At 36.2% G+C, this 13826-nt stretch overlaps 3 protein-coding genes across 6 annotated transcripts in view; 1 reads left to right on the forward strand and 2 right to left on the reverse strand.

The window, feature by feature from the left end:
• LOC134842670 (vesicle transport through interaction with t-SNAREs homolog 1B-like) overlaps positions 1-13826 on the reverse strand; it is a 543554-nt gene that overhangs the window by 489379 nt on the left and 40349 nt on the right. The window lies entirely within an intron of this gene.
• The window catches only part of LOC134842672 (mitochondrial import inner membrane translocase subunit Tim10 B-like), a 532474-nt gene that overhangs the window by 478303 nt on the left and 40345 nt on the right, over positions 1-13826 (reverse strand). The gene's annotated exons all lie outside the window — the stretch shown is intronic.
• The window catches only part of LOC134842668 (coiled-coil domain-containing protein 169-like), a 335974-nt gene that overhangs the window by 60013 nt on the left and 262135 nt on the right, over positions 1-13826 (forward strand). For 3 of the 4 annotated variants that reach the window (XR_010162524.1, XR_010162525.1, XM_063859113.1), the window contains exons 1-5: positions 3996-4426; positions 4739-4911; positions 11735-11817; positions 11904-12017; positions 12840-12874. Coding sequence is in view for 2 of the 4 variants with exons in the window: in XM_063859113.1 (XP_063715183.1) it covers positions 4748-4911; positions 11735-11817; positions 11904-12017; positions 12840-12874 (396 nt within the window). In the remaining 2 variants the exon portion in view is untranslated. Of the gene's footprint in view, positions 1-3995; positions 4427-4736; positions 4912-11734; positions 11818-11903; positions 12018-12839; positions 12875-13826 lie in introns of those variants that run through there. The other variant, XM_063859115.1, reaches the window with a different exon arrangement.

Genomic DNA, 13826 nt, shown 5'->3' on the forward strand with positions numbered 1-13826 from the left:
ACCCGAAGGAACATAGTGAGAACCCATGGGGAGTATCCTTGCCACTGCTTGGCGCAGACGTTGTGGTACCCCAAACGCGGGAATCTGATCCTAGTATGGGACGTGGAGGAATTGTACTCCACGGGGTTGCCCGATCAGAATCAACAAGTGTCAATCGTGGTGGTTAGCGCCATGCTAGCAGTGAGATGGTTGGAGGCTAACGCGGACACAAGTCAGCAGGAGACGGCCGTGCCGACTCCTGAGCAGTTGATCAACGCGAAGATGAGTCATGAATTGGATCTTTTCAGAACCACCTGCAAGGTTCTGAGGATACCTAAAGCCATTGAAAGAATATGGTCAAGGCAAAGATTGATGCCTTGGTTCCGTGCAGTGATGACATCTTGGATGTACGAACGCGCGAAGCGTCACATGTCAAGGAACACGGAAGCCTATCAATCTTTCCAGCTAGATATAGGACCAGGAGCCTATAAACGAGCATTCTTGACGCACAGAAACGCGGTCACCACAGCGGTGAAGCGGGTAGCTGGAACGCCTCGTGTTACTGAAGAGGAGAAGAAAGAGGTCTTAAGAGCTGACCTAGAACGAAACGTGAGCCTATGTCTTCACAACAGCTTTTGCAGGAACCGGGAGCAGAAGGTGAATGTGGACTTGCTACCTTGTTGCAAACCGAGGCTGCTGGAACAGGAGGGTTGGGGCACGGCCCGCAACTCTCTGGACATGTTAGAGAAAGTCCTGGAAGACAGTGACGCTGAACATCAGGATGGAGAAATGATGGAATGAAGATGACCAAAGAAGAGAAGAGAAGGAGAAAAACTTGATTGTATTTGTGTGCTAAAACTTAAACCAATCAACCAAGTTTTGATTATTGAACTTGTGAAACTTTTTGTTTTGATCTAGTTTGGTCAGACCAAACTTTGAAAATGTTGCAATTGCTAAAATTGTTGAAATTATTGATTTTAGTTACTACTATCTATGTATGTATATAAGGAACATAGGTGAGTATATTTACCTATTTATTCACGACTGAAGTTTTTAACCTGTGTAAGACACAAATTCACTGTGTGGCGACATGGTAAGTTTGGGTAAACTCGCTCGAGAAGGGTGGGTAACTCAAGAACTTTCCTAGCCACAGAGTTTCTTGGTTTTAATATTGAAAGGACCGCATAAATGACTGATTATACTTGGTGAGTGAAGTTAAGTTAATTTTAACGGGTGCGTGGCCGTGCCACGTCCCACTTTTTAATCGCAAAGAGCGAAAAGAAGTTTTTTTGGCAAGACGACGTAAGTAGTCAGAAAAGAAATTTTATCTAGGACACTCCTCATGGTGCAAATTTTGTGAAAATGTTGAAAGGCAGTGAGATGTAGTACGATGCCATTTGTGAACACGTAGTGAGTTGAGGTGGGGTAGATAAATTTCATTTTCTTATGCGATTTGTAAGATTGATTACAGAAAACTGGATAAATACTTGGCGATAACCCGGTGTTATGCGATCAATAGGGACATTGATGGAGACTTGTCCGGGGAGTATGTGCCATTCTGCCAGATGACACAGCACAACCTTCCGGCGACATAAAAAAGAGTGACTAAAGGCCTTATGAACAGAAAAGTGTGGCGACGGAGGGTCAGAATGTTCTAGAATTTTTATTTTTAAAATTTCGATTGGAAGAAGAACATTTCTGAGAAATAGAGAAAAGACGGCCATTTTGAATAAAAAGACGAAAAACAGAACGACGCCAAATATTGTGAAGAACAGTCGAGCAAGAAAATTACGAAGCCTCTTGTCGTGGCAATAACACACAATAAGAACTTTAGCGACGGATATTTGTGGAGAAGGAGGCTTCAGTGGGGGAAGAAATATACCACGGAACCCTCCCGGGACACGAATTATAAGAGATAAGAGTGTTATCTCAAGAATATTATCTCAAGAATATTATCTCAAGAATAAGAGTGCCCAGAGACTGTCTATGTGAAGGGACTGTATAGACTGACTATATAGCTGCTATAATGTCATAGATCTTAATTAACACCGTTATTATTTAATATTTCAGAGCATGAGTAGCTAGAAAAGGGAAAGGGTCAATCCATCTCCAATGGATTTAATATAAAACTGTCACACAAAAACATATAAAAATAGGTTGTTCGAGCCGTGTTTTTAATGACAATCACGTAGTCTGAGGATCCGAGACTCAGCTATGTGGTTGTGTTCGCATGTAAACGAAAGCTGATCAAAAGTCGTTTGACTGATGGCCTAAAAATGGTAACTTTTTACTTTGCCCTAAACAGACCAGAAAATTAACTGGCAAGGTCGAGACGGTGAAAAACGAGTAGGATTAAGGTAACTGACGCCTGCCAGTCGTTAATAGGTACTTTTTCTACGCTCCGTCGCTGTGTGATATTTGGGCGAATGTTACAATTGACTTGAGCGACGGCAAAAAAAAATTATGCCAAGCTCGACCTTTGAAGTTTTTTTTTCAAGTTCACAAACTTAAAGTTCCTCGAAACTGAAGAAAAAACATTAGTTTGTCAATTTGTCTGCAACTGGTTTCACTTTTTGCTTTCTGACACGTTTTTGGTTGTGCGTTTATGAGTTTTTTCAAATGTACTATTTACGATATTTGACGTCCAGGATTCTAGTTACTATTTTTTTCCAATATTCCTTGTTAGTTTGTAAATTTTGAGCATAATTGTTTCAGTTACTGGTACCTAGAAACAGCCTGTGTATTGTTCCTTCTGCTCAATTTGATTTTGTGCTGGAGGGGTGCTATTAAAGTTCAAAATAGTTTCAGCATTAGTTAGTTTTCGATACCATTTTCATGTGATATACCTTTTCTGGTTCACCACAATAGTCATGTCCAAAAAAACAAGTTCACTTTTCTCGTTGATTTTTTCTATGGTAAATTGCAAGTTCTTAAGCACTGAGTTCTTTCTATGAGGTAACGTGTTTGGGTCCTCTTTTACAGTATATATTATGTCGCCTACAAATCTTTTGAACAGTTTTCTTTCTTTACTTCAAATTAAAAAATGTGGCAAATTACGTCAAATTTCACAGTACCAAACTAGATAACGCGTTTTTTGGTATTCTATGTTACTAATGTTTTGACGTCTAGCACAAAAAAAAATCACATTTTTTACATTCAACACCAACACCTTTTCCTTAGCAAAACTTTTTACTGCTTTTTGAGCATTTTTCAGATATTTTTTTGTTATTAGCTTTACGCCGTCGTTTTCATCTTCAATTACTCGTTCGATTGATTGCATCGAAATATTAGCCAAAATTGATCCCAGTAATACATCCATGGCTAACCTATTTTTCTGACAATACAATTTTCAATATTTGTCAAGGCTAAATTACGCAGTCTTCTAAGAGTTGAACGGTCAAATCTGGTGCGTAATCAGTTGTGTACAATTTACGTAAGTCAATCTCAATTGTTTCAGATACGTAAACGTTTGTGTACAAACTCTTAAAGTCTAGTTGAACAATTTGTCAAGTATTAATTTTTGAGTTTTTCTCGACCGTATTACAGAGACAGTTCAATGTTTGCGCCAGGAACATTTTCAAAAGACGGGATCGAAAATTTGTTCAGCTTATGATATCTACTGCCTGGAATTGATAGAACTCGACGAAGTGGCCTGTCATTCTTATGTAATTTAGCCAAATTGTATAACATAGCGGGCTGAGCTCCGGTAGCTCTGAGTTTTTAATAAGTTTTATCACTTATGAGTTCTTGTTTTTTCTTTTCGAGTACTGTTTATTGTTAACTTTTTCCTTTTTTAAGATGAAACTATCTGTCATTTTCAATTTCTGTAAACTTTTGGCAAATCAATTTTTTGAAAAATTTTTTTGTCAGAATTGTGTCATTTCGTAACCCAAAATTGACTGCGTTTACCATAAGTTACAGCAAAATGATCATTTTTTTTTCAAATATTTCAGCATTTTTGAAAGAGCACGGTCAACTGGTGTTTTTCTGATTTTCTTTGCGTACCAATTTGACGAGGCTTCTATTTAACATAATTTTTCCCCATCAATTCAATTTCACGCATGTTTTAATGATTTGTCAATATCGGCTAGGACATGAATTCCATTTAACTTATCCTGAAGTGGATGTTTTGAACCATAAGAAAAAACTATTAAGGAAAAACTAGCAATGTACCATCTAGCGTCTTCATCGAAATGTTAGTTTTTCATAGAGATTTTCCCTAGAAATTTAGCAATTTGGCGTTCGTTTTGTTTTTGTTTGTTTTAGTGATTGTGCTGAGTTTTTACGTAATTAAATGGTCAGCTATTTGGATGAATTCCTGATCGTGGCTATACTTCGGGTGAAGGGTGCGATGAAGAGAACTTGCACCAACAATGTAGATCATTGAACTATGAGGCAACCACTGCTACCTCATAGAAACATTTGACATGAAACACTATTTAATAAGGTTATTGGCCTCATTTTTTTTGGCTCAACGAGAGTTCCCTTGAACATTGTCGGGCCAGTAACTGCTTCCAAATGTGATCTATGCTAATCTAAAGGATTTTTTTTTCAATATTTTTGATCGAGGCAAATCGTGATTAGACATTTTCTGTATTTTCATGCTTTCAGTCAGCTAGTGTGTCATGCTTTGTTTATGCTCCGCTTTGGTTTTTGCTGGAACCTGTTCATGCTGTTTTTTTTAAACCATTTATTGCAGCCAGTGCACTCCATTTTCCCTCTGTCTGAAAATGTCAGTTTTTATTTGATATCGTTTCAGTCTTTAGTAATGGTGACCTTTTCTTGGAATCAAGACGACCTTGTAGCAGAGGGGAATACGAAAGAAGCTGCTCTCTCGATCAGAAATTTGGCTGATTTTCATCTACTGAATTTGGAGGCTTTGGAGCATTTGGATAAATTGGACTGCGAAATTTACGAGGAAATACAAATAAAGTATGTTTTTGCACTTCTTATCTTCTCATTTCATTTGATTTTAAAAAGAATAGATGTTTAAACAGTTAAAGAATGGCCTTTTCTTAAATGAACGGTCACAGGTAGTGAACATGTTGGATTGGGACATGCAAAAGCATCAGCAATTTTAAAGTACCAGATTTTTACAAAGTGCTAGCTGTTATAGCATTATGCTTGCTGTTGTATTTAAAAGCATGCTGTTTTTTTGACGCTGATAGGTTATTAGGTCATGAAATAATAATAATAATAATAATAATAGTAATAATAATAATAATACGTTTATTAAAATTCAAATGCGTTTGCTAAAAAATGTAAATGACTTCGTAACAACAATGGACTTCAATTTTCCGAATTCCCAGTGGAACATAAAAATTAATTTTTGATTCAGTTTTTTCTACATTGGGTTGGTTTTAATCATACAAATGTGTCAGCAATAAAAGATTCTTGAAATTCAAAGAGCGCAAGTTGGTTTTTTTTTTTGTTAAATTATTGAATTTTTTTTTCTGTCTTTTGGCTATGTTCGTTGCCTATAATTTTGTACAAGTATTCTGTCTGATATGAATCAATATCGAATACCTACTTTCTTTCTCATCAATGTGAAAAACAAGATATCGAACAGGATCCTTGCGTATACGTTCTTTTTTATTTACAGCAAAGCTTGGGTTATAGTATGAACTCTCTTTTTTTCCAACTTAAGTCACAAATATTGTTGCGACGCAAATATTGTTGCGACAAAATGTGTTCATTTTGATCAAAAACCAGCTATTAAGTGCATTCAATGCTAAAGATTTAAAGACATGCTGTTATAGTACAAATAGCACTTAACCTTCAAGGTATCATGGATCTGTAGCGCAGAGGAAAGGAAGAAGACCCCCAACAAAATCAGAGGATTTGAATCTGGGCAGGGTCGGAAGTTTTTAAATGAATTTATTCGTGTACTAGTTAAAATGCGTCCGCTACGCTACAAGGGTCAGAAGTTTTTAATGAATTTTTTCGTGTACTAGTTAAAATGCGTCCGCTCTATAAATTGAGGCTTGTTAGTTTTTTTTTTCAAATTGACTGGAATTTCTAATGCGTCATAAGTGGCGGGCGTAAGAAATTTTGTAGACTCAAAGTTTTACTCTTTCAGTTTTTCCCAGTAGCGTTATCGTTCCTATTTTTGCTGCGTCTGCGAAGTGCAACTTCGCTTCTGTGTCAATCATTGAAAAATTTCTTTTTTTTTAAGTAAATGATTTCTGTTACTTTTCAATATCTATCTATACTATATTGTGGCGGTGTGATTTGAAATTAATCAGAGGTTGCAGTTGTGGCGGTAAAATCTGACTGTCAGATCCTTTCAGTGTTATCCCTTCAATTAGCTATCCTCCCGGCTAGCAATCCATCCATAAGCCATAAACCTATCGATCAAGCTTGTGTTCACCAAGAGATCCAACCAGCCGTTAGGCCAGTCAACCTTTAATCGACGCGTCACTCTAACCATCCATCCATCATGACATCAATCTATCTAGCCATCCATCCAACCATCAAGACACTCATTCAAGCGATCCATCCAACTAGCCATCAATTTATGCAACCAAGCATCCATCCAACCAGCTATCAAGCCAATCAATCGTTAAGTGTCTAATTCGTCTAGCGATATATCCATCGAGCTGTTCATTCATCAAGCGATCCATCCACCTAGCCAACAAGTCACTAAGTCATCTATCTATATTGCCGTCCAAGTAGCTTGCCGTCCTAGTTCAATTTATCTATCCATCCGTCCAACCAATCAGCCATCCCTCCAACCAGCCATCGGTTCATCACAGCAGCCATTCATCGATTCAGCCACAACTCCAAGCAATCCATCACTCCAATCTAGTAGTTTCAATATGGTGGTGTAGATAAGGAGGAAAGAAAGAAAAATTAAGTTGCATAGCAATCATTTGCTTACATGTAATCAATTCAATGTTAAAGTCGATATGAGACTTGTAGAGGTCAGACAATGGGGCCAATTTGGTTTCATATCTGCGAAAGTTAAAGTCAATAAAATTTTCATAAGTTTTTAATGAAAGGAGGATAAAGTCGCGAAATTTTTTGTTTGCAACCCCTTTGATAAAAGATTTAAAACGTTAAAATAACTACCCAAGGTGAGTGATAAGGAGACGGGTCTGATCCAGACAGTGACCTTAAAAGATAGTCATGATAGACACAAAGAAAACAAAGCAGAGACAAGGCAGCCAATTAGAGTAAAATCAGCCGAATATTAAATCATTATTTATTACATCTTATTTTCGTTCGATACGAGGGCAAGCATGTTGTGAAGTAATTATTCGTTTACCGCCTAATTTTTTCAATTAGCCGCTTAAATGCCTTCTTTTTGTTTGTTCTGCTAGTTATTAAGTTCTCTCTAGATCAGAGACCCGTCTCCTTGTCATTCACCCTACTAAATACTACAGTAAATCAAATGACTACAGTAATACAGTACAGTAAGACTACAGTATATCAGATGAAACGACAAAAGATAAATCTATAATTTTTCAAGGTGAGGCATTACGTCCTTATTTTGTTTTATTTCCGCTTTTTTTGAGTCTTTTTCTTCAAAAATCAATATGGTTTTAAAATGATAGTTTGTTTTTTTTTTAAAACGTTTTAACCGATTTTTACAAACAGGCTTAATGACCACTCTTGAATGTTAACGCTTAAGTTTCGAAATGAAGAAATTTTCTAGTCATTTTTGTTGTTTTATCCGTGTTAGCTTATTTCCAGGCAATCAAGTTCAAGTTAATCATATCTAATTTCTTTAATTTTGCCATAATTAGGAGCTTTGTCGGCGTCGTATGTAAAATTAGTTCTCTGTTTTACTTGTCACAAGAATGGTTATTTTCAAAGGTGATAAAGATTTGTCATTTAAGCTTGAAGCAAATGAGCTTTTTTTGTTTCGAGTCTCCAATACAGTTCCTAAATTTATTGAAATAGTTTTTTTTTTCGTTGCTCCATTTTTTTCTTTAAAATAGCGAAAGTACAGTTTTTCTTTTCTGCTTATATTTCTTATGGATTTTATTTCAGCGCATTGTTGGAATAAACTGACTTTTTTGCTTTTTCCAGCAAATAAATCGAGTAGTTCAAAAATTGATTCTGCTGGATGTGGTTTCTTGCTAAAACTCATTCTGAATGGTGCTTGTTTTTCTTATTTTAATGAAAGAGTAGAAATTTATGAGCTCATGCTTAGGACCATTCATTCGAAAAATCTTTCACATTCGAGTAAAAAAATCACAATGTATTGAGAAATTTACCTGTACCTTTTTGCTCTTGAAAAGCAGTGTCCCTCTTAGTATATACATCGAATCTGATTGTACTTATTTATTATTGGACCAATTGATTAAATCGGATATTTATGAGTGCGGTTTTCATACCGCCGCGTTTTCAAGTATAGCATGGGGTAAGCTAACTACATCTATCTATCTATATCTGTCTATCTATCTATACTATATTTAAATGCGTGTGACAGCTGTCTCCCCGTGTTAAAGCTTTTTCAATTTTGAATATTTAACGAAAAGTTTTGCATGTTTAAGCTATAAACTATATTGCAATGCTTAAGAATTTTTTCGATTTCCAGTTTATGAATGTTAGGTCTAAGAAAAGGCTCAATTTTAAGGTTTTAGTAATGATGCCAGCTTGGGAGGGGAGGAGGAGCGCATCGCAGAGGAGCGCATCTAGAGGTGGGATTCAGCCCTCTATTACATGATGTAACGGGCCGTTTTCGTTTCAGCGTTTATTCCAGCAATGTTCAAATTAGTTAACCTATGGTGTGCTGCTAGCAGGGTTGTCCCAGGGGTTGCGAAATTGGCCTACAAATATGAAAACTTAAATCTTATTAAATAAAAATAATCAATGTACTTTCCAAATTTGAAACGTTTTCGTCAATAAGTTTGATGAGAAGGCAAACAGTAAGTCGTAATCATGAGAAAATAAAGGAAATAGGAGAATCAATACAATATTTCTCGCCTGATAAGCTGGAAGAAATAAACAGAGTTCAATCACAACCGGAAGGTCAGTTCGTGTTGCCGGTACTCTTATTTCGCATTGAGACCGGGACGCAGTTTTTCGTTTCAGCGTTTGTTTTGGAAAGTTTGAAATTAGTTACGTCACAATGTGGTGCTGTCAGGGTTGTCCCAGGGGCTGCGAAATTGGCCTACAAATGTGAATTCCTAAATCTTTTTTGATTTCATGCCATTTTTGTGATTTTGTTTCTAAAATTTTTATGAATTCAGAAGCTTCACAAAAGTTGAAAATCTCAACTCCATAATGGGATGCTGTCAGTTAACCGTCAGGGTTTGCAAATCTTGCATCCAAATATGCCAGCTCAATTTTTTTTAGTTTCCGAGGTGTGACGTTGTTTGTTTTGTTTGAGTTTTTTTGAAAATCCTTTTTTATAAAACACTTGACAAAATTGAATTTCTGAACCTCATAGTGCGGCGCTATGAAGCTACTACCAGGAATTGCGAATCTTGTCTACAAACTTAACTGCTCAAATCTTGTTTTTTTTTTCCGAGATATGACGTTTTTTATGTTTTTTTAACTTTCTTTTAAATCTTGGATTTAAAACACTTGACTATATTTGAAATTCTGAACCCTATAGTGGGGTGCTGTCAGGATATTCTCAGGGGTGTTGACCCCAAATGTGCCTGCCTAAATTTTTTTACTTAACACGATGCTACGTTTTTTATGTGTTTTTGAAATGGTTGTTCAAATTTTAGATTTAAAACACTGACAAAATTTGACATTCCGAACCCTATAGTGTGATTCTGTCAGATTACTCTCCTGGGTTGCAAATATTGCTTCCAATTATGTCTGCTCTAATCTTTTCAGTTTCCGAGATATGACAATTTCCTTTGAGTTACTCTAAATATCAAATTTAAAACTTTTGATTAAATTTGGGATTCCGAAACTTATTATGAGATTATCAGGGTGCTTTTAGGGGTTGCAAGCCATGCATCCGAACTTGATTGTTCCAGTTTTTTTAGCTTCTGAGATAAGACGTTTTTTCATAGTTTTGTTCAAAAGCTGTCACAAAATTAAATAAAGGTTTTCTTAGGTTTTCGAGACATGACGTTTTTTATTTAGAGAAAATATAAAAAGCTTAGGTTTAATTTTTCCTTTCAAATTTTGCCAATTTCGATCCATTCTTTGTTCTCAGATTCAACCTACCGCATATACCTCCAACAAAAGTTATTCCATTTTGCTATAATCCCAATAAGCAATCCTTCCATCATCAAGCCATAAACTCATCGATCAAACTTTATTCATCCAGCGATCCATCTCACTAGAATTTTATCTATCAAGCCATCTGACCAGTCATTAACCCATCAAGACACTCATTCTTCGAGCGATCAATCTAGCCATCAATCTATCCATTCGTCAAACCAACCAGCCAGCCATCCATCTAACTATCGATCCATCCATCCAGCACGTAATTCAACCTGACATTGTACCAGTCCATGCATCAATTGACGCCTCCACCTGACTAGCCCCCTCAATACTCCCATGCATCCAGCCAATCATCCAACCATCAAGCCACCATACTTCTAGCCATCGATCGATCAATCCAACCAGCCATCCATACATCTTGCCATCCGTGCATCCAACTACCATTCCGCTCATCTAGTTTTCCATCGATCTAGCAATCCATCCATCCAACATGCCCTCCATGCCTTTGGTCATTCATTCAGTCCTCTTTTAATCCCACCATCAATTCAGCTAGCCATTCATTCATCTCGCTATGCATCCAGCCATCAATCCATCTAGCCACCCAGTCAGTCATATATCCAACCATCAATCCATGTAGCTTTTCGACCGACCAGTCATCCATCAATCTAGCCTAACAGCCAGTTTTATATCCAGTCATCGACACATCTAGCCTTTCAACCAACCAGTCGTCCATCCATCTAGCCACTACGCATCAAACTTCATCAATTCAGCCATCCATCCATCAAGACATCCAACCGCTCAGTCTTCGATCCAGCCATCACTCCAGCCATGCATCCCTCCAACCATCCAACTAGCCGTATAGTCTTCCACCAGACAGCCATCCGTGCGTTCATCTAGCTATCCATCGTGCCTTCAATCCATCCATTCAATGAATCCAGCCTATAATTTAATCATCTATTGATCCATTCATTCATCCTTGCAGTCAGCTTATTATCCATCCATCTAACCTATTTTTCTCAGATAAACCATGTCATTTTTCAGGAGCAGTTTTAGCTGCAGGGGGCCTGCTAAGGATATATGAAGTGATCATTACCTTTAAATGACATTGATGAGAGGGCTAATTCCAAAAATTCCCTTTCCATTAAAAATTATGTTCAAAAAAATTTATAGAAAACTGGTCTAATCCAACGAAAGTAGTTCTCAATATCATATTGAAGACTTGCATTCGTAATTTGAACGATATCTAAAGTTAATCTGAAACCTTAATTCTAATCCAAAAAACAATAATATTCGATTTTTTTAACATCTTTTTGCGAACTTCTTGCACATGTGCCATTTTCTTAAAATAGTTTTTTATCTTAATTCTTTCAAAAAAATGTTGTATGAGGAAATTTGCTGTCCCATGTACCTAGTTTACCCATACTATCGAAGTTCTTGGCTTTCATCCAGTTGTTTTTGTCAGACCACAAAAAAAAACCGACGCAAATTGATTTTTTAAAATTTTTTATATTCTGTGCTATTTGCACTGCAACCGTTTATCCTATTTTTGAGTTTCTTGTGAGGTTAAGAAAGTTAACAAGAACATTTTCAGCCTTAGAAGCCGTACTATTTGTTGTAGAGAGTTGCTGCGCTCTACAACAAAAGAGTTGGCTGCAACGATTGATGACCTCGAGAAAAGGCTGGACGAGATAGATAACGAAGGTAAGTGTCTCGTAGATCATTTTTGGCTTCACTTTGCTAAATTGATTAGTGTCATGCTTGTGAAAAATCTAAATGTGGCCGTTTAGGAAGCGAATGGAAGACAAGGTACAATAACCAGAGTGAGTTGAACCAGATGTTGGAGCGGCAGGTGGTTATGCTGGCAAACCAGGTCGAAGACACTAAATTGGTTCTGAAAGATGGTGCGTACATTATACGCAGTCTCTAACCATTTTTGAAAACGCGCCATTTTTAAGAGTAATGAACGTAGTGAGTACTCTTATATAGGTCTTGCTGATTTTTTTGTTTTTTTTTTTCATGAAAAAGTCCTAAAATTTGTTCACGCTCAATGTTTATTTTTCGCGGTTTGACTGTGATTTCTTTTTAAGTTCAGTGCGTTTCTATTGTTAAAAGGAAGGCAAACTCCACTACCGAGCAGCAAAATTGTATAGGTCACGAAAAACGAGATCGACTTCTAATTTCGACAATGGAAATTAATTACCAGATTTCCCAGCGAAACAAAAGTTTTACCTATTGATCCAGTTTTCTCAAATTGGGCTTTTTTAAACATAAAACTGTTCATCATAATGTGTTCTTCAAATGCAAAGAGCTTTAAGGCCATCTATTTTTTTCTTTTTTCTTTGAAATTCAAAAGTTGAAGATTTTTGAAAAAACAAGTCAGTTTTTTTTTCAGTTTCCTTGCGTTCATTACTCTTTTCCAACTTTTAATTGGCTGTGTTTGAGATGAAGCTTCGGTAATTGGTTTACATTGCTAAATGTGCCAAAGTATTTAGTTGTTACTTAAATGTGTCTGAAACCAATTGGTTGACTCAATGGAGGAGATATAATCATAGAAATGTCAGAACACTTTATCGACGGTGGTGAATCACAAGAAAATGAATGATTTAGCTTTTCAATTCTGATATCAAAATGTTCGAAAGCTACTAATTTATTTATCATGCCATTCATCCATTATACGCTGGAAGATTTTTTCCATTTCTTACTGATGAAAAACTTATTTGCAGGGCGCATATCAAAAGCGTTTGCGGACATGACAGACGTTAGTAAATCAAATTAACATGTGTTCAAGCTGAGTGTTTCTGTGTCTATATATTTGACATGTATTGTAGAGTGCGTGAGCTCAGTGTAAAAACAGATTAGAGTTCAGGCGAAGCTGAGCTTCGCACAACTTGCGATACCAAACAAGAAAGCCTTTTAGTCGAAGAAAAAACCCAAAATATCGAAAACCAATTGATCTATCAAAATAAATAAGGTTAGTTTTGGAACAAAAACAAACAAGAAAGCCTTTAGAAGTCGAAGAAAAAATCCAAATATCAAAAACCAATATCGATCTATCAAAAATAAATCAGGTTAGTTTTGGAACAAAAACATGCCAAGACAATGAATATGAAATATGCATCGGAAGAAAGTTTACCAGAAATCCTTTAATCAGAAACCCCTGAAGCCGAAAAAAAAATAAAATAGACTTATAATAAATATACTTTAAATGGTAGTTAGACATAAAAAGTAAGTACCCCTCGCCCTCAAAAGACACGCACAACTTTATTTACGGAAACCTGGAGAATAAAAAAGCCGAAAAAATTCAAAAAACTTAAGATTAATAAAAAATTATTACGTGCCCATCGCCCTCAAAATCACTTTCTCAGTTCAAACTTTTTTTGCTCGCCGAAAGACGCAATTTGAGGATATTAGGCTGATTTATATTAAGCCGAAACCTATCAAGCGGAGAAAAGCCGAAAAAAATGTTGTCATGAAAAACTATAATTTGTATTATGATTTCAAGCATTTTGTGCGATATAGAAATTTTTATCTCTTGTATGTATCTCAAACAAGCCACTAAGTCGATAAAATATAAGTCGAAATTATTTGGGCAAAATAAAGTTTTAAAGCGCAAAAAATATATACACTAAATCAAGGTTAGGTTAGTAAAATTACAAACTGCACAAATAAATCAAAACACTGAAAACAACTACAATATAAATTGCGTACCG

This window comes from Symsagittifera roscoffensis, chromosome 3 (genome assembly GCF_963678635.1).
Source record: "Symsagittifera roscoffensis chromosome 3, txSymRosc1.1, whole genome shotgun sequence".
Classification (NCBI taxonomy): Eukaryota; Metazoa; Xenacoelomorpha; order Acoela; family Convolutidae; genus Symsagittifera; species Symsagittifera roscoffensis.